Source organism: Marmota marmota, unplaced genomic scaffold (assembly GCF_001458135.2).
Source record: "Marmota marmota marmota unplaced genomic scaffold, marMar, whole genome shotgun sequence".
Lineage (NCBI taxonomy): Eukaryota > Metazoa > Chordata > Mammalia > Rodentia > Sciuridae > Marmota > Marmota marmota.
The window spans coordinates 1,334,483-1,355,440 of record NW_026000316.1 but is presented as its reverse complement, the minus strand read 5'-3'; the positions used below and the strand labels follow the sequence as shown (position 1 = coordinate 1,355,440).

General features: G+C 38.1%; 1 protein-coding gene across 1 annotated transcript in view; it reads right to left on the bottom strand.

The window, feature by feature from the left end:
• Positions 1-12,020: 12,020 nt before the first annotated feature.
• Positions 12,021-20,958, bottom strand: part of Trmt2b (tRNA methyltransferase 2 homolog B) — a 37,478-nt gene continuing 28,540 nt past the window's right edge. Inside the window, 3 exon segments of the mRNA XM_048797326.1 lie at positions 12,021-12,941; positions 19,822-19,921; positions 20,130-20,352. Of these exon segments, the coding sequence (XP_048653283.1) occupies positions 12,815-12,941; positions 19,822-19,921; positions 20,130-20,352 (450 nt within the window). The 3' untranslated portion in view covers positions 12,021-12,814.

Sequence of the window (20,958 nt, the reverse complement as noted above, 5' to 3'; positions counted from 1 at the left end):
CACCCATCCCCTTTTCTTGCCCACTTCCCCTCCTTTGTTGACTGAGAAAGTATGCCTGCCTCAGAAGCACACATGGCCTAAGGAGAAATGTGGATGATCCAATTTTCTTAAGAACCATGGTATTGTACAGACATGGTATCAAATGTCTGTAATTCCAGCTACTGGGGAGGCTGAGGCAGGAGGATCACAAGTTGGAGACCAGCCTCAGCAACTTATTGAGACCCTGTATCAGAATTTTAAAAAGGGGGGGCAGCCCACTGGGGTTGTGGCTCAGTGATAGAATGCTTGACTAGTATGTGCAAGGTCCTGGGTTCAAGGCCAGTAACACAAAGTTTTAATTCAAAATGTATCCCCTTTTCTGTAGAGAACAACCCAAAGAGGGACGTCTTATATTTATTTTGTGAATATAATTAAAAGACAAAGAAGAGAAAATATAGGGTAATTATAACCACCACCTTCCATTTTCCCCTCTTTGAGAATCCTAACTGCCCAAGATGTTTTACAAATCTGTGTATCTGCAGCAGCCTAGGACCAAGATAAGGATAGTTTCTTGAGCAAGGAGGGCGAATTTTCTTAAAAGGAAAAGATGGTTGCCTTGGGGTTTTCTCTTCTTCAGTTGTCAATGTCTTCTTCCAGGATTTCAGGGCCTAGCTCCTGTCAGAGGAGCACATGGCCCTGACCCATCTGTTTTCAATAAGCCCCACATAGGTCCAAGTACTTGTGCATATTGTTTTTAAAAACAGACCTGGGCTGGGCACACTGGCTTGAACCTGTAATTCCAGACTCAGGAGCCTGAGGCAGGAAGATTACAAGTTCAAGACCAACCTCAGCAACTTGGAAAAGCCCTAAGCAACTTAGTGAGACCCTGTCTCAAAACACAAAAAGAGGGCTGGGGATGGGGCTTAGTGGTTAAGCACCCTGGGTTCAATCCCCCGTATCAAAAACAATAACAATAAAAACAACAGATCTGGGCTTTCTTACTAGAAAATTCATTGTGAATCGGTACAGGGCTCCTTCTGTCTGACTGGTTTTCAACTCCTGAACTCCGATCTCCATTCATTCACGTATTGATTCTATCTACCAGTAATACCCTGTTGGCAGGGCTGCTAAGCATTCTACAAACTGCAGAGCATGGATCATATAGTCAGCACACAAAAGAAATTAAGAAAGAATAGTGACCTTGCATGCACAAGGCCCTGGGTTCAAATCCCAGCATCACAAAAATGAAAATAAAAAGAAACTGATTATTTAGGGTTGGAGCATGGAAACCAGCTATAGCTAACCTAGCTATAAATACCCCAGAACTTTGGGTGCTTGAACCATACCACCTGTGCTTTGGATGTGATTCTTCCCTCCCAGCAACCTCTCTGAAGCATTCATCCGAAAGGCAGTTGCTACTAGCGAGACAATTTTTGAATGCACCAAATATAACATCAATCTTCTCAGGAGAATCCTCTCAACTGGTGTTCTTAACCACAAGGGGTCACTGGCCATGGCTAGGTTAGGGCTCAAACCTGGACTCCCTATTTTGTTACTCATACTTACAAGCCCTTTATTGGGCTCATAAAACTTGTATTTCTAACAGGAAGGAAGGTAGAGAATGAGAGCTGCTAACCAACTTTCCAGAACTTGAAATCAATCATCCCCTCATCCCACTTCATTTTCACAGATGCATCTAGAAGAACTATGGCATCCCTGCTCTGCACCTTATTCCTTCAGCTGTAAGCATCCATCCTCCCCACTCCCCTTGCCTATTCACTCACTTCAAGCTCTGTGGAAGATAAAAGTGGCATTGTTGTCCCAGACAAGGAAGAGAGCTGCAGATATTTTCTATCATGGGCACATTGATAATATCAGCTCAGGGTAAGGGGAGTCAGAGGTCTTTGTACTTCTTCCTGTGCCCAGGAAGTACCCAGCTCAGGTCAAAGGGGCCTGCAAGGCTCTTGCTGTGGGGTGGTGGGCAGAGTAATGTTAACAAAGCACTCAGACTGTGCTGTATGCTGATAACTCAAGAATCCCATGTGGTCCCACATTCAAACTAGTTGGCCACTTCCAGCAACTAAAATAGACCTCTGATGCTAAAACAGCAGAAAACAGCAGAATAAGACAGGTATATATGCTGATTACAACTATGTAAAGCATACCTATAAAACTACACTTCTCAAGAACTTAAGAGAATAAAGAGCATATAGCTATTTTAGATTCCATACCACTCCTGCAATGTTTTTAATAGTACTTCTTTTCCCCCAAGAAAATTGTCTTGCTGATCACATTAGATTACAACCTTTTAGCTAGTTTAGGAGTTAACTCCACAGATGATTTGATTCAGGGAGTAAAGAAGAACTGAATGCCTAGGGGGGCTAGTGCTTTGGATTGGTCCTTTCCCCCTCCCCTATTATGCTCAGGGAACCTACCAGAACAGAGTTGCCAGTTTATGATTGGCACTACAATGAGAAATTCCTTCCATGACCACAGCCAACCAAACAATACCAAGATGGGAGTTTAATATATTTGGGCAGGCACAGTGGCACACACATGTAATTTTAATGGGTTGGTAGGCTAAGACAAGAGGATCACAAGAGTGAGGCCAGCCTTAAAAAAAAAAAAAAGAAAGAAAAAAGGCTGGGAATGTGGCTCAGTGGTTAAATGCCCCTGNACATCCCCAGCCCTACTTTTTGTATTTTATTTAGAGACAGTATTTCACTGAGTTGGTCAGCACCTCACCATTGCTGAGGCTGGCTTTGAACTCACCATCCTCCTGTCTCAGCCTCCCTATAGGCATGCGCCACCGCACTTGGCAAGTTTGTTTTTTTTTTGAACTGCATTTGAAATAGATTTTAGATTCACTGAAATGTTGTAAATAAAGTACAGAGAGTTTCTGTATACCCTTTACCCAGCTTTCCCTAATGGGAACATCCTACGTACTTGATATATTGATCAAAACTATCACATTAGGGCTGGGGTTGTGGCTCAGTGGTACAGTGCTTGCATAGCTTGTGTGAGGCAATGGATTTGATTCTCAGCACCACATTATAAGATATTGTGTCCACTACAGCTAAAAATATTTTTTAAAAAACTACCATTAACACTACTATAATACTAGTTACTACTGACTTTATTCAGATTTCAATTTTTCCACCAGTATCTTTTTTCTGTTCAGGATCTAATTCAGGATTGCATGCAGTGTGTACAGTATGTTTAGCTTTTAAACTCTCGCCCAGGCAGAAACAAATTTCCTCTCAGGAGGTTAAGGGGTGAACCAGTAGGTGTTCTGAGCAATTTATGAGGCTGAGCTATTGCACCTAGAAGGAACTCCATCACTTCTATACCAAATCCCTTAATCCATGACACCTTATCACAGCTATTTTCAGAAAACATGTCTTACATTAACACCTCTCATAGTACAAAGGGATTTGACAAGTGGGCTATTTTTAGCAACCAATATTATGAAGATGACAAAATGAGAGGGGTGGCCTTCCCTGTTTTCTATGCTTCATTTTTCTTCAAATTGTACTTAAACTTTGCACTAGAAGCTCTGATATTTAACTATAACATAAATGCTGAGCAACACCCACACCAACAGGGAAAGGACTCTTTCCAATGTGTTTAGTTTTATTTGCCTGAAATTAAGTAGCAATTTTCAGTGATTGGCTTAATTTCTCAACTTATCATGGTACAAAAGTGATGTGCAATCATTAGAAACAGCATTTCAGATTTTGAGTCAAGATCTTTTCCCAGACCTGGGATATGCAGTTCCATACTCTAAGTGATGCTGGGACGCTCCCAGTCAGCCATACCATCACACAGGTAAACAAACAAATATTCTACAGTGCACTGCATTGGTAAGCTATGATGTTCAACAGGTTAGATGAATTAAATGCATTTTCAATTTACAATATTCTTGACTATAATGGGTTTATAGAAACGGAACCCCATCAATTGGGCATGACGACAAACACCTATATAATCCTAATGACTCATGAGGCTGAGGCAGGAGGACCACAAGTTCAAAGCCAGCCTCAGCAATTTAGTAAGACCCTGTCTCAAAATTTAAAAAAAAGGGGGGGGGGCTTGGGATGTGGCTCAGTGTCAAGCACCCCTGGGCTCAATCCCCAGTATCAGGGGGAAAAAAGAGATGGAACCCCATAAATCAAGGAGAATCTGTATTATGATCATTTATTTTACATGGAGAGGTGTGGGTAACAGAGTTGAAGATGTTAAGTAACTTGTCCAAGGTCATACAACATATAAGTGGTAGAGCCAGGTTTGAGCCCAGTCAAATCCCAGTGATGTTCTTTTTAATATATTTTTTTCAGTTCTGGATACAATACCTTTATTTATTTGTTTATGTGGTGCTAAGGATAGAACCCAGTGCCTTTGCACATGCTAGGCAAGCACTGTACCACTGCTGAGCCACAACACCAGCCCCCAATGACCACCATGCTACACCACCTCTATGAATATCTACTACATTTCAGGTACTATGCTGATGTCAGAGATACAACAGAAACCAAAATAAAGTCCTTATCCTATCAATCATTACAGCACCAATAGAAAAGAGACTATTTAATAGCTGAGTATAATACAACCCACCCCCGTCTTGCTCTCAAGTATTCCTTGGCTTGGTTAAAAGTGATCAGAAGATGCAAATTATGAATAACTATTGAAATATTTAAATTCCTTGTTCAGGTCCTCAGATCTAAGGTCTATGGCCTCCAAATTTCTCAAGGATCCCTAACAGTTATAAATGGACTTAAGGATATTTACATGTTCCTTCATTATATGGCTGTGGACCATGTGTAGGCATTGCCACCTAGCTTAGTCTCCTTTGAGGAGAAACAATGAGAACTACAATGTAGAAACACATACACTGATGGAAAAATGTAAAGTCTCACACATAATAGTTATATTTCATTTCAACTATCCTTTTGCACTTGGCATTAATTGGTGAGCTCTAAGGGAGCTTCAATTGGTTCATGACTGCACTTTACTGGCATGCCATTTTGAATTATATTTCTTAGAAAAATGGCTAATGATCCTGTAAGTTATAAATTACAATGTGATCTTAAAGGTGAAAGGTTGGAAAACTAAAATCTCAGCAAATGACAGTCATTCTCTTTTCCTTTTCAGTCCCCAGTCAAATGGCATTATCAGAGACTCTGACACTGTGGTTCTCAATGCTGGCTGCACATTGAAATCATCAATGCCTGTGTCCCACCCCCAGGGACTGTGATCATTTAATCTGGGTATGGCCTGGGCTTTGAAGTTTGGGGGGAAAATCCTGGAGGATTTTAAGGTGCAGACAATTTTGGCAACCAAGCCCTAATCAAAGGATCACAATCATGACTGCACATTAGAATCACCTTGGGAACTCCTAAAAATCAAGATGCCTGGACCCCACTCTAGGCCAATTAAATAAGAATGTCTGGGGGTAAGGCTCAAGTCCCAGAAACTGTGAGATGTTTTTAAAGCTCTACAGATGATTTCAATATGTTAAGACTGGGAATCACTGTGCTAAATGAAACTTCAAACATGACATAAAGGCAATGGCAAAATTGGCACTCATGGTTCAGTAACTCTAAGATGAGTCTAAGGAGAAGCAAGAAAAAAGGAAATAGGTTGAGTAAACCCTTAAAAAAACTATCCTACTTTAAGTGAGCTCACATTTCCCTTGTGTGTTTGAGAGTTAATTTTATGGCTTAGCTAGAATTACTTGCAACTGATGGTACCTAATCCCCACTTTCTACCACAATAACCTAAACAATTATATGAAGCAAGGGAAAAGTAAATGCTTAAAAGGGATGAAAATCTTTACAAAAGACTGTAAAGTCTAGAGGAGGAAGAAGCAGACAAGATATTTGACCTACAAATCACTTTTTTTTTTTAGTACCTGTGACTGAACTCTCAGGGGTGCTCTGCCACTGAGTCACATCCCCAGCCCTATTTTGTATTTTATTTACAGACAACTCACTGAGTTTCTTAGTGCCTCGCTTTTGCTGAGGCTGTCTTTGAACTAGCTATCTTCCTGCCCCAGGCTCCTGAGATTATAGGCATGCACCACTGTGCCCAGCCTGTTTTCTTGTCTTTTCTTTTCTTTTTTAAACCTACAATTTTATGTGCACTTTTTCTCATCACACCAGACATTGAGTGTGAAGACAGAAACTTTAGTGATACTAGGTCATACCCAAAATGAATTAAATCAGAACCTCTGAGGCGATGATGCTTAGGAATCTGTTTTAAAAGGTCCTCAGGAGCAGGGCACGGTGGAACAGGCCTGTAATCCCAGAGACTCAGGAAGCTGAGGCAGGAGGATCACACATTCAAAACCAGTCTCTGCAACTTAGCAAGGCTCTAAGCAATTTAGTGAGAACCTGTTTCAAATTAAAATGGACAGAGGATGTAGCTCAGTAGTAAAGCACACCTGGGTTCAATTCCTGGTACTTAAAAAAAAAGTCCTCAGATGATTAGAGTGTGCAAACAAGGCTGAGAACAGTTGCTATAAACCAGTGGTTCTCAAACTTGAGTATGTATCACAAACACCTATACAGCATGTTAAAACAGACTGCTGGGCCCAACCCCAATGTTTGATTTAGCTAAGTTGGAGCTTGATAATATCTGTAATAAGCACCCAAGTTATGCTAAAGCTGCTAGTCCAGAGACCACACTTAAAGCCCAACCTAGATCACTGGTTCTCATCGTTGACTGCACATTAGAATCTTGGGGTAGGGGGTGCATTTCAAAAATACTGGTGCCTGAGCCCTTCCCCAAACCAATTAAATTGGGATATCTGGGACCCAGGCATCGGTATTTTTTTCATTATTCTCTAGGTGATACTAATGTGCTGTTAAGTGAACAATCCATTGCTATAGAATAGATATTTTACAGAAAGAAGATCATACATCTCACATATTAGAATACAGTACTACAAGATTAGATTTTGCCTGAAAAACCCAGCATCTGGATCTTGGTTTCTAAATATAATTGTACATTAAAAGGAACCAGGGCTCATTGGAAATGGCTGGTTCCAGGACTAGGGCAGGAAAAATGCACAATGAGCCTGGGAATCTTGTGCCAAAATCTAAGGATGGGTTCAAAGACCAATGAAGCCATGTCTAAAGGAAATGGGAACCAGCCTAAAGGGACTCCCCCTGGCCAAACTGGAAAAAAATTGAGCAAAGAAAATGAGCTAAATAGCTGGGCACAGTGGCACATGCCTGTAATCCCACAGCTCAGGAGGCTGAGGCAGGAGGATTGGAGTTCAAAGCCAGCCTCAGCAAAAGCAAGGCACTGAGCAACTCAGTGAGACCCTGTCTCTAATAAAATACAAAATAGGACTGGGATGTGGCTCAGTGGTTGAGTGCCCCCTAGTTCAACCCCCAGGACCAAAATTAAAGAAGCTGAATACATAACACTGAAATTAAATAAAAAAAAAAAACAAGTGATATTTTAAAAAACTGCCATAATTGGCAATGATATATGAACTTCTTGCTATGAAAATTTGTATTTAAATGGAAAGGATTATATACACTTCCCTTGCCTTTTTGAAGAAACTAGTTAATGCCCTATAGATGAGGAAAAGCTCATTTTTACAGTAGAATATCAGCTATAAACAGTGAATGACTGAATTAGGAAATCAAGATCGTACAACTCCCAATTGAATTACTATCAGAAAATCTTAAAAACTAAAAAAAATAGTAATAAATGGATGCTAAAATCTTTAGCTAAGAGGTTGTTGGAAACAGGAGTGTTGCAAGTACCAGTTGCAAGGTACCAGTTGGGGACGTGGCTCAGTGGTCAAGTGCTCCTGTTTTTTTTTTTGTTTTTTTTTTTGGCCTGGTACCAGGATTAAAAAAAAAAACAGGACTGGGTATATGGCTCAGTGCTTGTGTAACAACTGCTAGGCCCTGGGTTCCATTCTCAGTTCCACACACACATAATTATAGATATTTTCAAAAATATTCTAATCTGGATCTAATCAAGCAATTTGACCTAATTTCCAGTTTACAAGAAATTCATGGGTTGGAAGAAGGAATTAAAAACCCCATAAGAAAACAAACCATCCTGATTTACCCAAGACTAATGGGATTCCCCAGATGCAGAATTAGTGCTTGCTCAAAATGGCAAGAGTACAAGGCAAACCAGGATAGTTTTTAGACTATGGTCAAACAAATCCATAACATGGGACAGGCCTGGTTCTCAAGAAGTCAGTGCCACAAAGAGTGATTCAAGAGAATGAGGCAGGTGGATCACAAATTCATGGTAAGCCTCAGCAACTTTGCAAGATGCTCAGCAACTTACTGAGACCCTGTATCAGAATTAAAAATAGAAAGGGTTGGGGTTGTAGATTGGTGATAAAGTGCCCCTGGGTTCAATTGCCAATGCCATGAAAATTAAAAAGATGGGGAGAATGTACTAGATTTGAAAAGACTGAAAAGACACAACCAAATACAAAGAATGAATTGGCCATGAAAGACTTTTGGGGGAAATTGAATATACACCTACTCAGCCAGGTCATGCATGTAAATAAACCATGCTATTAAGTATCCTGGTTACTTTAACTGTTTTCTTCTTGTAATGACTTTCTGGATGAAGAATGTTGTACTCTGATAGAAACTCTAGTGCAAACTCCATCATATCTATGAACCACAAGGTAATCTAGATCACACTTTATGAAGCAATGGACTACATATTTTCTTGGTAACAAGTGCTGAGAACCTGTTAATTTTCTTAGCTGGGCTTATGTTATTATGGTTATGTACAAAAATGTCTTTATGCTTACAAGATGATGAGGTATTTAAAAGTTAAGTGTCAAGGTACTTACAAATTCACTTTCAAATGGTTTATTAAAAAACATTTACTCAGGGCTGGGGTTGTAGCTCAGTGGTAGAGCGTTTGCCTAGCATGTGTGATGCACTAGGTTCGATTCTCAACACCACATTAATAAATAAATAAAGGTACTGTGTCCATCTACAATTATAAATGTAATATTAAAAAAATTTACACATGTTATATTAACACAACATGTTAACATTTATTGAATCTTGGTGGCAGATTTACAGCTGTTTGTTGTACTCATCTTTCAATTTTCTTTTATGCCTGAAATTTTTCATAATAAAATTGATGAAAGCCCAATTCTAAAATGAGCTAACAGGATATAAAATAACAAAATAATGAGGAAGGAAATTGTCCATAGCCAATCCTGTATTTATCCATCCATTAGATATCCCTTCAAAGAAAAATATCCAAGTTTAAAAAACAGATGAGTTAGCCAGAAGAGGTAAGGAAAAAAAGTTGAGGAAACAGTTTTTTTGTTCTTTTAAATCTACATCCCTAGCCATTTTATTTTTCTTATTTGAGACAGGATCTTGCTAAGTTGCTTAGGGCCTCATTAAGTTGCTGGGGCTAGTTTGAACTCATGATCCTCCTAGCCTCAGCCTCCTGAGTTGCTGGGATTACATGCATGTGCAACCACACCCAGCCAGGAAACAGAATTTTAAAAGGACCAAAATGGAAGAAATTTGTCTTTAGGAAAAGTTATTCAATGTGTACAGAGAAATGAGGCTCCCTATATTATGAAGTGGCTTTTCAGGTTCATAAAGGAGTTTAGTACTTTATTTTAAAAATAGTAATAAGCCAATGACAGATTTTGAAAGCAATGGAGAAACATAATGCAATGTGCATTTTAGAGAAAAATCACCCAGGCTGTAGAGAATTTTCGGAATGGAAAGGGGATAAGGAATGGATATAAACAACATCAGTTGGAAAGATGACTTTTGCAATAAAAATCTGGTGAGAAATGATTATAGCCTGCAGGGTCGGCAATTTGATGATAAATTAGATGAGGGCAATAGTACAGGATAATTCAGATCATTCCTAGGCTTCTCACTCCAATGACTCTGTAGACTGGTATATTCATTAAGAATAGGAATAGAGGAGGAAGAACAGGTTCAGGGAAAAGAAAGGACTCAACATTGAATACTTTGAGTTTGGAATATTTAGAGGAAATAACCAGGTAGAGCCAGGTACAGTGGTGCATGCCTGTAATCCTAGCAGCTTGGGAGGCTAAGACAGGAGGATTGCAAGTTCAAAGCTAGCCAGCCTCAGCAACGTAACAAGGCCCTAAGCAACTCAGCAAGACTGTCTTTAAATAAAATATAAAAAATGGTTGGGGAAGTGGCTCAGTAGTTAAGCACCCCTGTGTTTAATCCCCAGTACCAAAAAAGTAAAAATATATACAGGTGGAAATCTACCTTTTAGGCAGTTAAAACAGGAATAAGAGAACTCTGGTTTCTGGCTTAGATAACGGGTAGATGCTGTCGCCATTTACTCATATTGGGAGGGGGGATATAGTTGCATTATAAATTCAGGGACCAAGGTTGTAGTTCAGTGGTATAGCATGTGCCTATCATGTGTGAAACCCTAGGTTTTATCCCCAGAACTACAAACAAAACAAAATCTAAATTTTAAAATTCTTCGGTTATAAAAATCTTTTCAAGGGCTGGGGTTGTGGTTCAGTGATAGAGCACTTGTCTAGCATATGTGAGGCACTGGGTTTGATCCTCTGCAACCACATATAAATAAATAAATAAAATAAAGGTCCTTCAACATCTAAAAATATATTTTAAAAAATCTTCAAAATGTAACCCCAAAAGATGGGGAATTTTTTTTAAATATATGTTTCAATATTAAATATATATATAAAATATGTATGCTTATATATATGTGCATATATACATGTTTCTGTTTCCTATTACATAAAATTAAAACATGAGGAAGTAGAGAAAACAAAAACTTAGTTGACTACCATAAGCAAAGGCTTAATCATTTTAGATTATTTCCTTCTATTAAAATGAATAGTCATCGTAATATGTGAGGTGTGTGTGTGTGTGTGTGTGTGTGTGTATTATGCTCTTTTGATGGCTTTAAAAAAAAAACAAAACACCTTTTTGGTTGCAGAGACTGCCCTTCCTAGAGTTATCTAATTCTTGCTACCTTAAGGGTGTAGGCAGAAGGTGCCTGTTAATCAACTTTCCATCACTGTGACAAAAAGATTTGTTTGGTTCATGATTTCAGAGGTTTCAGTTCAAAGTCACTTGGCCCCATTGCTTCTGGGCCTAGGGAAAAGAACAATATCATGGCAGGGAGCACATAATGTAGAGAAAAGCTGTTTACCTCATGGTGGCCAGGAAGCAAAGAGAATAGATGTCCAGGATGCCCCAGTCCTTTTTGAGGGGATGACCTCAATGACTTAATTTCCTTCCACCAGGCTCCACCTCCTAAAAGTTCCACCATCTCACAATCGTTCCACAGGCTGTGGATCAAGCCTTCAACACATTGGATCTATAATGTGCCCCAAAGTCCCAACTGTAGCAATGTCCTTTATATACAAAGGGACCCAATTCAGAGCCCTACCACCTCTATCTGGTTGGTGTACTCCAAGAAACAACATTATTCTACCCGAATCATCCTAGGGCAAAGTACCAGACAACTAGAAACCACACCTATAGCTCAAGCCTGTCACAATTGTTCAAACTAGTTAATCCTAAACTGTTCACCCTTCCTTATCTTTCCAGAAGAATCCCCAGTAAAGACTATGGCCTAAACCTTCCCCTTGCTCTTGCCTCCTACCTCCTGACAACCTTGGTGTCTTTTTTATGTGTCCCTGAGTGATATGGAATGCCTCCTGTCCCTAGGACCTGTGAGATAATAGATACTGTTTTCTGGAGCCTCTCTTGTGTCTCCTTTTGTAGCTGCACCTGACTGACCATCTCATAAAAGAAAAGAAAATAAAATATAGTAGCTTCAACATGTATTTTTCTGATAAAGAGGCTTCTCTAGAAGTATTTAGGACTCAGAATTACAAATACCAGTTGACCTGATATCATTTTTTAAATTACGCAATGATTGCTAAATTACATATCCTTAGAGTATTAAAAAGTCAAAACATAATCTGTGTTGGTGGGCAACTGTTCAAGAAAAACTCCAGAATTGAAGAAATCATGAACTAGAGAATTTTGAAGTCAGTTTTCCATATATACTTTATTGTAATACATATTATAATAGCTCCAGATTCTGTAGCTTTCTGCCTTCATACTACACAGCACAATTACAGGTATTTGATCTCTTCTTTGAAAACCTCCCTTCCCTTGGGGTCTCCCCAATAATTCAATCTCCTTCTGTGGGTAAGATCTAATTGGTTGTTCCTAGAGAAAGCCATATTTTAAAGGTTATTCAACAAGCCTCAAATCCTAGAAAACCAAAGGAATGAATCTCTACTAATGATCATTTAGTCACCCTACAATCACTATAGCAGCTGGCTCTGCTTTTTTTAAAAAAGCTATGTATGTTTCAAGTTCTAACTCTTGATTATCTCATGACCTTTTAAGTCTTAAAAATATCTAGAAATAGTAAAATCTCTAAGAAAATGCACAGATCCCAGGCAATGTGAAATTATTATCACCTGCTAAAAAAACTCAGTTGTCATGCTGCAAGCAGAATCAGAAGGAGGAAACAAGACTATAAACTGGTGCCAAGGGATCTATGTCAGCTGATAGGAAAAGGAAGGGAGAAGTCTAAATCCAGGTCCAAGATGTGGTGAGTGGTCAAAACTTGGCAAACATGAATAATCAGAGGAACCTAACAATTAAGGTTAAATCTGCCTCAAACAGGAGCCTACTATATTCTTCCTGTTCATGATCCAAAGACTAGTTTCCCTAGTAATGTTCTCAGAGTCTGCAGTGTAACAATATCACAAACCTGGAAGTTTCCAACATTTCAGCCTCAACAAATAACCTTCAGTGTTCTAGGAGGCTTCTTATCGAGTAAAGAGGAGCACCAGCTCGCAGTGCAGGGTATGGGGAAACAAATCCACAGGTACAGCTCGGCGCAGGACAAAAGGCTCACCTAGAAGCTTCTTAGCAGAGTTTGGAGGACAGCACAGCCTGTAAAAACAAATCATATTGATTTCTAGAAACAAAAGTACATACAAGAACACAAATGCTGAAAATGAACAGGGCACTTTGGTGCACACCTGTAATCTCAGTGGCTCTGGAGGCTGAGGCAGGACACGAGTTCAAAGCCAGCCTCAGCAACTTAGTGAGGCCCTAAGAAACTCCGAGACCCTGTCTCTAAATAAAATACAAAAAAGGGCTGGGGATGTGGCTCAGTGGTTGAATGCCCCTGAGTTCAATACCCAGTAGTAAGAAGAAAAAAAACCTGCTTAAAATGGAAGCCTTTCCTTTGTGTTCCCAAACATCCCATGTTTCTCTCATATATCTAGTTCATCATATTTAATGTAATGTTTTTTCTTTTTTTTTAATTTTTATTTGCAGATGGACACAATGTCTTTATTTTTATGTAGTGCTGAGGACTGAACCCAGTGCCTCCTGCATGAGGGGCAAGAGCTCTACCACTGAGCTACAATTCCAACCCCAAATGTAATGTTTTTTCTTATCCATCTTTTTAAAATTATTTTAATTGTCAGTGAACCTTTATTTATTTGTGGTGCTGATAATCGAACCCAGTGCCTCACATATGTCAGGCAAATGCTCTACCACAGAGGTACGACCCCAGCCCCTTATCCATCTTCTTAACTGGAGTTCAGATGCTCCTCAACTTATGATGAGGTTTTATGTCCTGATAAACCCATAGTAAGCTGCAAATATTAAGTCAAAAGTACATTCCACAGGCTAGGTTAGAGCATATGCTTAACATGCACAAAGCCCTGGGTTCAATCCCACAGTATCAAAAAAAAAAAAAAAAAAAAAAAAAGATCCTTTGGTAATCATGTGACTGGGAGATGTGGTCTGCTGCTGCTGCCCAGCATCATGGTATTGCTAGCTCAAAAAATGATGAAAATTCAAAGTGTGGTTTTCACTGAATGTGTATACCTTTCACACCATCATAAAAAAAATCCAACCATCATAAGGTAAAGACCATCTGTATAATATTTCTGAGGATATAAATGAAGCAAAAACCATTTATCATTCATCTGTGTTCCCAGATGTGACAGGAGTTCAACATATATTTGGTAAATGGAATGTGAAGCCTAAGTCAGGTACTGTTCTGTATGATTTGCATACAGAAGGCAATTACTAAATATTCACTGAATTATATTCACTCCATTGAAATTTTCAAAGTAGATCACTTCCCCCCCCTTTCACAATGGCTCATTACAGAAAATGCAGTCAGACAAAAAAGAACAAAAATTCACTTATAAACTCCAGAAGAATCATCACTCCAAACTTTTCAGTGTATACCTTACAAATTATGTGTATTTAAGTTGATTTTTAAAGATGAAGGTGCATTGTACTTAGTTCGTACTGCTTTACAACGCGCTTCTTCACACATCATGAGCACCTCTCCATTATAGGTAAAGCTACTGCACTTTTACTGGCGATATGCCATTTCACTAGATAGATGTAACAGTTTATTTATATAATTGCTTGCTACTGGAAATCTAAGCTGCCTCTAACCTTTTGCTATTTCAAAAAGTCCCTCTGTGAATATAAGTAGTTATAGCTTTGCACATAATTTTAGTTATTTAGTGGAACTGCTAAGTTGAAGAGCCTATATTTTTTTAAGGCCTTAAGACATGTACAACTAAACTGTTCTAAAAAAGGTTGTTAACAGTTTAAACCCAAGGAAAGTGGAAGAGTGTTTGTTTCCCTGGATAACACTCAAGTTTAAGCAGTACTGTTCCATTAAAATGGTGGCTCAAGCCTGTAATCCCAGCAGCTCAGGAGGTTGAAGCAGGAGGATCGCGAGTTCAAAGCCAGCCTCAGCAAAAGCGAGGTGCTAAGCAACTCAGTGAGACCCTGTCTCTAAATAAAATACAAAATAAGACTGAGATGTGGCTCAGTGGTCAAGTATCCCCTTTCCCATCGCCAAAATAAAAAAAAAAAATCAAGTACAAGACAAAGATATTCAGTATTACATTCACAATAGAACATTTTTAATACAATAAGGAAAAAATAAGTTTTGGAAGGAACAACTTTGCAAACATTATGCTATTTGAAAGAAATCAGATGCAAAGACTCATACAATATAGGATTTGATGTGTATGAAATGCCCAGAGTAGGCAAATCTATAGAGACAGAATAGTGATTTCCTAGGACCAGAGGGTGGTGGTAGGAGGTAAGTAAATGATTTCAATAGGTACAGGGTTCATTTTTGAGATGACAAAAACATTCTGGAATTAGACTTGAGTAGCCATCTTCACGATCTAAGAACATATCAAAATTCATTGAATCATATCCTTCAACTGGGTGAATTGTATGACACATGAATTCTATATCAATAAAGCTGTTAAAATAACACACCCTAGAGATTTTCATAGACAACATAGTCATTCGTTTTCATACTAGTATGACATTCTATTGTGTGGATAAGCACACTTGATTTAATCAGTTCTTTTCTGATGGTCTTTAGTCTATTTAATCTTTTGCTGTTAAAACACTGCAATAACTTTATAGTCACTTTACATGTATGAATTTTACCTGTAGAATAAAGCCTCAGGAATGGAATTTCTGGTTCTAAGGGTATATATACTTCTGTAATTTTAATCTATATTTCTAAATTTCCCTCCAAATGGATAGTACCAATTTCCATAGGGTTAGTGCTCAATTTACCACAGTTAGTTTTTTAAATGCATGTTATCTCATATTATTGCCAACCGTGCATATCAAACTTTTATACTTTTGCCAATCTGAGATGTAAAAAGTGGTATCTCAATATACTTTTAATTTCATTTCAATTACTATGGGAGAGACATTTCATGGTTTGTAACCCATTTATAAAATGCCCTTTTCATATCCTATTTATTTTTCTGCTGCACTGTTGTTCTTTTTCTTATTGATTTCCAGGAGTCTGCTATAGACTAAGAAGTTTTTGTGATATAAACTACAAATTTTTTTTGTCTTCTGTCATTGCTTATGGAGCTTTTCATCATGTGTAAGTTACTGACTTAAGTTTTATTGAGATAGAATTCACATACAATATAGCTTACCCATTTACAATTCAGTGATTTTTAGTATATTCACAGAGTTGTGCATCCATCATCACAATCAATTTTGGATCACTTTCATTTCATTAGCCCAATATTCCATGCACCTCTTAGCAATCACATACCATGTCTCCCCAGAACCCACCTCCACCCTAGGTAACCACAAATCTATTAAGTTTCATAGATTTGCCTATTGTAGACATGTCGTATAAATGGAATCATACAATATGTGGTCTTTTGTGTCTGGCTTTTGCATATATTTTTGCAATTCTTTTTCCTATTCCATGGGTTGACTTTTTTTTTGGGGGGGGGGGTTACCAGGGATTGAACCCAGGGGCATTTAACCACTGAGCCACTTCCCCAGCCCTTTTTTAATATCTTATTTAGAGACAGGTGTCACAGAGTTGCTTAGGGCCTAAGTTGCCGAGGCTGGTTCTGAACTCAAGATCCTTTTGCCTCAACCTCCAAGCTGCTGAGATTACAGGCATGCACCACTGCAACCGGCAACTTTTTACTTTCTTGATGCTATCATTTGAAGCACAAAATTCTTTTTTATTATTTCAATACATTATTTTTGTCCTTGGGCTTTTGATGTCACATCAAAAGCTTAATCTAAGGTCACAGAGACATAAAATCATATTGGTTTTCTTCTAAGAGTTCTTTAGTTTTAAGACACATTTTGAATTCATTTCTGTGTATAGTATAACAAAAGGAGAAGTTACATGTGCCTCATAATGACATTTCAGTCAACAACAGACTGCATTTTTTACAGTGGTCACATAAGCTTATTTCACTTAGTAACATCTTAGCCATCATGGTTTGTGTAAGTATACTCTATGCTTACTGGAAAAAAATCACCAAATGACTCATTTCTCAGATCATATTCCTGTAGTTAAGCAACACACAATTATATTTTTATATAGTCAGATAGAACAACCTTTTATCACATGGCTTCTGAATTCTCAGAGATGGCTTCTGCATGCGAAGATTATAATGAATGCTACGATGTCTTAGGGTGAAGTTATGGTTCTCCCCCATTTTACCATTTAAATCTTTGATTAGTTTCTGATTTATCCTGGGTTTATGGCTTTTTTTTTTTCTTTTGCCATGGCTACATGGCTGTCCAACACCATTTATTGAATAGTTAGTTCATCTTTTCCTCCACATTTAAGATGCCACCTTCACTACACATTCAGAAATATTTTAAGCCGGGTATAGTGGCACACACCTGTAATCCCAGTGGCTTGGGTGGCTGAGGCAGGACAACCACAAATTCAAAGCAGCCTCAGCAACTTAGTGAGGCCCTGAGCTACTCAGTGAGACCCTGTCTCTAAATGAAATACAAAACAGGGCTGGGGATGTGGCTCAGTGATTGAGTGCCCCTGAGTTCAATCCCTGGTACAAAATCCACAGATTTGCCGTTTTTCTCATTTATGACTTCATGGTTTTGTTTTACCCCTTCATATTTAATTACCTTTTTGTTTTGGGCAGTACTAGAGATCAAATCCAGGGAGTGATACACCTCTGAATTACACTCTCAGCCCTTTGTAAGACTGATTCTACGTTGCCAGTCTGGCCTCAAAATTGCCATCCTCCTGCCTCAGCCTCCATAATCACCGTGATTACAGGATTATACCACTACGCCCAGCTTTATATTTTTTTCTAAGAATTTCTTATTGTTTACATGTCAAATTTAACAGATTTTTTTGTTTCATAGTTCATTAACTTATGGATTTTTTTTTTTGGCAGGACTGGAGATTGAACCCAGGACTTCACACATGCCAGGCAAGCACTCTACCTACAAGTGAGCTACATTCCCAGCCAACTTAATTTTCAAGTCCACAAGCTAAAAAGGAACAATAAACCTAAAGAAAACTGAAGAGAAAGAAAAAACAATGATAAAAAAAAAAAAACCTAATCTGGGCTAGGGATGTAGGTCAGTGGTAGGATGCTTACATAGTGTGTATGAAACCATGGGTTCAATTGCAAAAATCAAAATGGCTGACCAGGGCCAAAACTAGAATGAAGTGAGTTATAAGCATTTAAAGCAAAATTTAACAGGCCATTAAAAATCCCAGTAATCAATATAATACTATGATGCAATATTTTAGAATATCAAATTGGAAAGTTCCAGCCTACAGGCTAGTCACCTACTTTTATAAATGTTTTATTGAACTCAATACCAGGATTAGGGTAAGGCACTGAGACAAGGTTTAGCAAGTACAAGGGCATTTAAAATTAACACATAATAATTTTACATATTTATGGAATACAGTGTGATATTTCATGTATATAATATGTACTGATCAAATCAGGATAGTTAAAATTTCCATCTCCTTATCATCAGTGTTTGGAGGCTTAAAGCTCCTCACTTGTAGTTATTCATAAAATATACAGTAGGTTATTGTGAACTATAGTTCCCCCACTGTGGTATAGAACACTAAAACTTACTAATTCTAATGAACTACATTTTGGTACCTGTCATCCAACCTCTCAATAATCCCCCTCATCTCACCCTCCCCAGTACTTCTACACAGTAAACAAAACAACTAGCAATGAGACAACCTACAGGATGAGAGAAAATATTTGCAAACTATTCAACCAACAAAGAATTAATATCTAGAACATATAAGGAACTCAAAAATGTAATACCTGACAAAATTAATCCCATTTAAAAAATGGGCAAATGGCCAGGTGTGGTGGTGCACACCTGAAATCCTAGAAACTCAATAGGATGAGGCAGGAGGATTTCAAGTTTGAGGTCAATCCAGCAACTTAGTGAGATCACATCTTGAAATAAAATAAAAAGGCTAGGGATATCACTCCGTGATTAAGCACCCTAGGTTTAATCCCTAACACCAAAAGGGGGAAAAAAAGGATAAATTATATGAATGGACACTTCTCAAAAGAAAAAATTCAAAATGATCAACAAAATTAGGCAAAATTGCTCAATAACATGAGCAATGATGTAAATGGAAGTCAAAACCACAATGAAATGTCATGTCATCCCAGGTAAAATGACTACTATAAAAAAAGACAAAAATTAAATGCTGATGAGAATGTGGAGAAAAAGGAACTCTAATACAGTGTTGGTGGGGATGTACATTAGTATAGCCACTAGGGAACAATTTAGAGTTTCCTCAACAAACTAAAAATAGATCTGTTATATAATTCAGCTATTCCACTTTTGGTAAATATGACAATCATATTCAAGAAATGAAATCATCTTATCCAAGAGATAGTGGAACACCTATGTTCATTCCTATGTTATGTTAAATAAGACACAGAAAGACAAATACCACATATTTTCATGTGTAGACTCTTAAATAAAAAAAAGGGCTGGCGATATAGCTCAGTGGTAAAGCACCTGAGTTCAAGCCCCAGTACTCAAAATAAAGAAAAATAATTAAAATATTGTATTAAAATTTTATCTCAATTACTGAAATTTGACAACCTCTTAAAACTACATACCCAAAGTTAGTGCCTGTCTTGCCCCAACCTAGACCAGGACCTTAAATGACTTTTAAAAGTGGTATAATTTTTTTTTCTTTTAGTTTTCTTTATGCCTCTCTACATTTTCTAAATTGTGCACAGTAAGCATGGATTACTTTGATAATAAGAAAAAGTAATTTTTTTAAGGAGAGAGAGAGAATTTTTTTTATAGATGGACACAACATAATGCCTTTATTTATATATATTTTTTTAATGTGGTACTGAGAACCGAACCTGGGTCCCGCCCGTGCTAAGCGAGCGCTGTATCACTGAGCCACAATCCCAGCCCAAGAAAAAGTAATTTTTAACAAGAAGCCAAGACTCACTCAATGATGTTCCTTGTGGTTTCACCATGGGGCTTGCAGGAAACAAAAACTAGAGTGCGGATGGCCCTGCAGTTTCGAATTGCTTGAACCACCTGGTAATCTGATGGAAAAAATAACTTATTAACATAATTAACCTATCATGGTCACATTATCATGAACTCCTAACTGACAAGGACATAGGATTGGTTAGGAATAGAGGAGAAGCTGATAATTAGTACACCAAGAGCCCCCTTAGCATGGTGTGGGAATGAGGAATCAAAGCTGGGAAGACATCATAGGGAACATCCAACTAATCCATTCCTCCTTACGCAGTCCAGCGCAGGCTGGGTTCACCACAGCAACCATTAACTGCCTATCTTCCTTTGATTTGAGTAGCTGTGGCAAAATCTTCTCTGCTCTACCAGTGTAAAATTCACAGTTGGTGATGCCTGCAGAAGAGATGCCCATATGACAAAACTTGACCCCAGGAAGAGAAGGTTCAGCTTTATCAAAATGTATAGGAGCCAGGGCTCTGCCATCTTCCTTTTGATTCTAGCGTACCTATGAAAAACAATGAAAGAGATGCATTTGGACTGCTTCATTCTTTTTTTTTAATATTTATTTTTTGGTTGGACACAATATCTTTATTTATTTTTATATGATGCTGAGGATCGAACCTAGGGCCTCACATGTGCTAGGCGAGCACTCTACTGCTGAGCCACAACCCTAGCCCCCTGCTTCATTTTTTCCAAAATATTTTGGAACATCTCAGTAAGCCTTTCAGCTTGAAAGACTAGTGTTATTTTACAACTTAATGACTCACATGTATGTAAGTACCTATATCAAATGAGAACCTTGACTTTTACTCAAGCATTCTTCCTGCTGGACTGGAGGATTTTGTCCAGCCTCAAGAGCTATCTGAAGGTGGGGTAGAAGGAAAAAGATAATTGTTTTCTATATAATAGTTTGGGATAATTTTATTTGACGAAAAGGTTCTGCTGCTGAAAATATAGGTTTCTTGTCATATTACATAATGATGCCTTGTGATTCTAATGTCAAGAAGTCTCTTCTGTCTCAAGTTTTATGAGGTTCCCTTCCTATCAGCTAGGCTTATTCCTTCTCTCAGGCTCTTCTGGACAAAAAAAAAAAAATGAATGA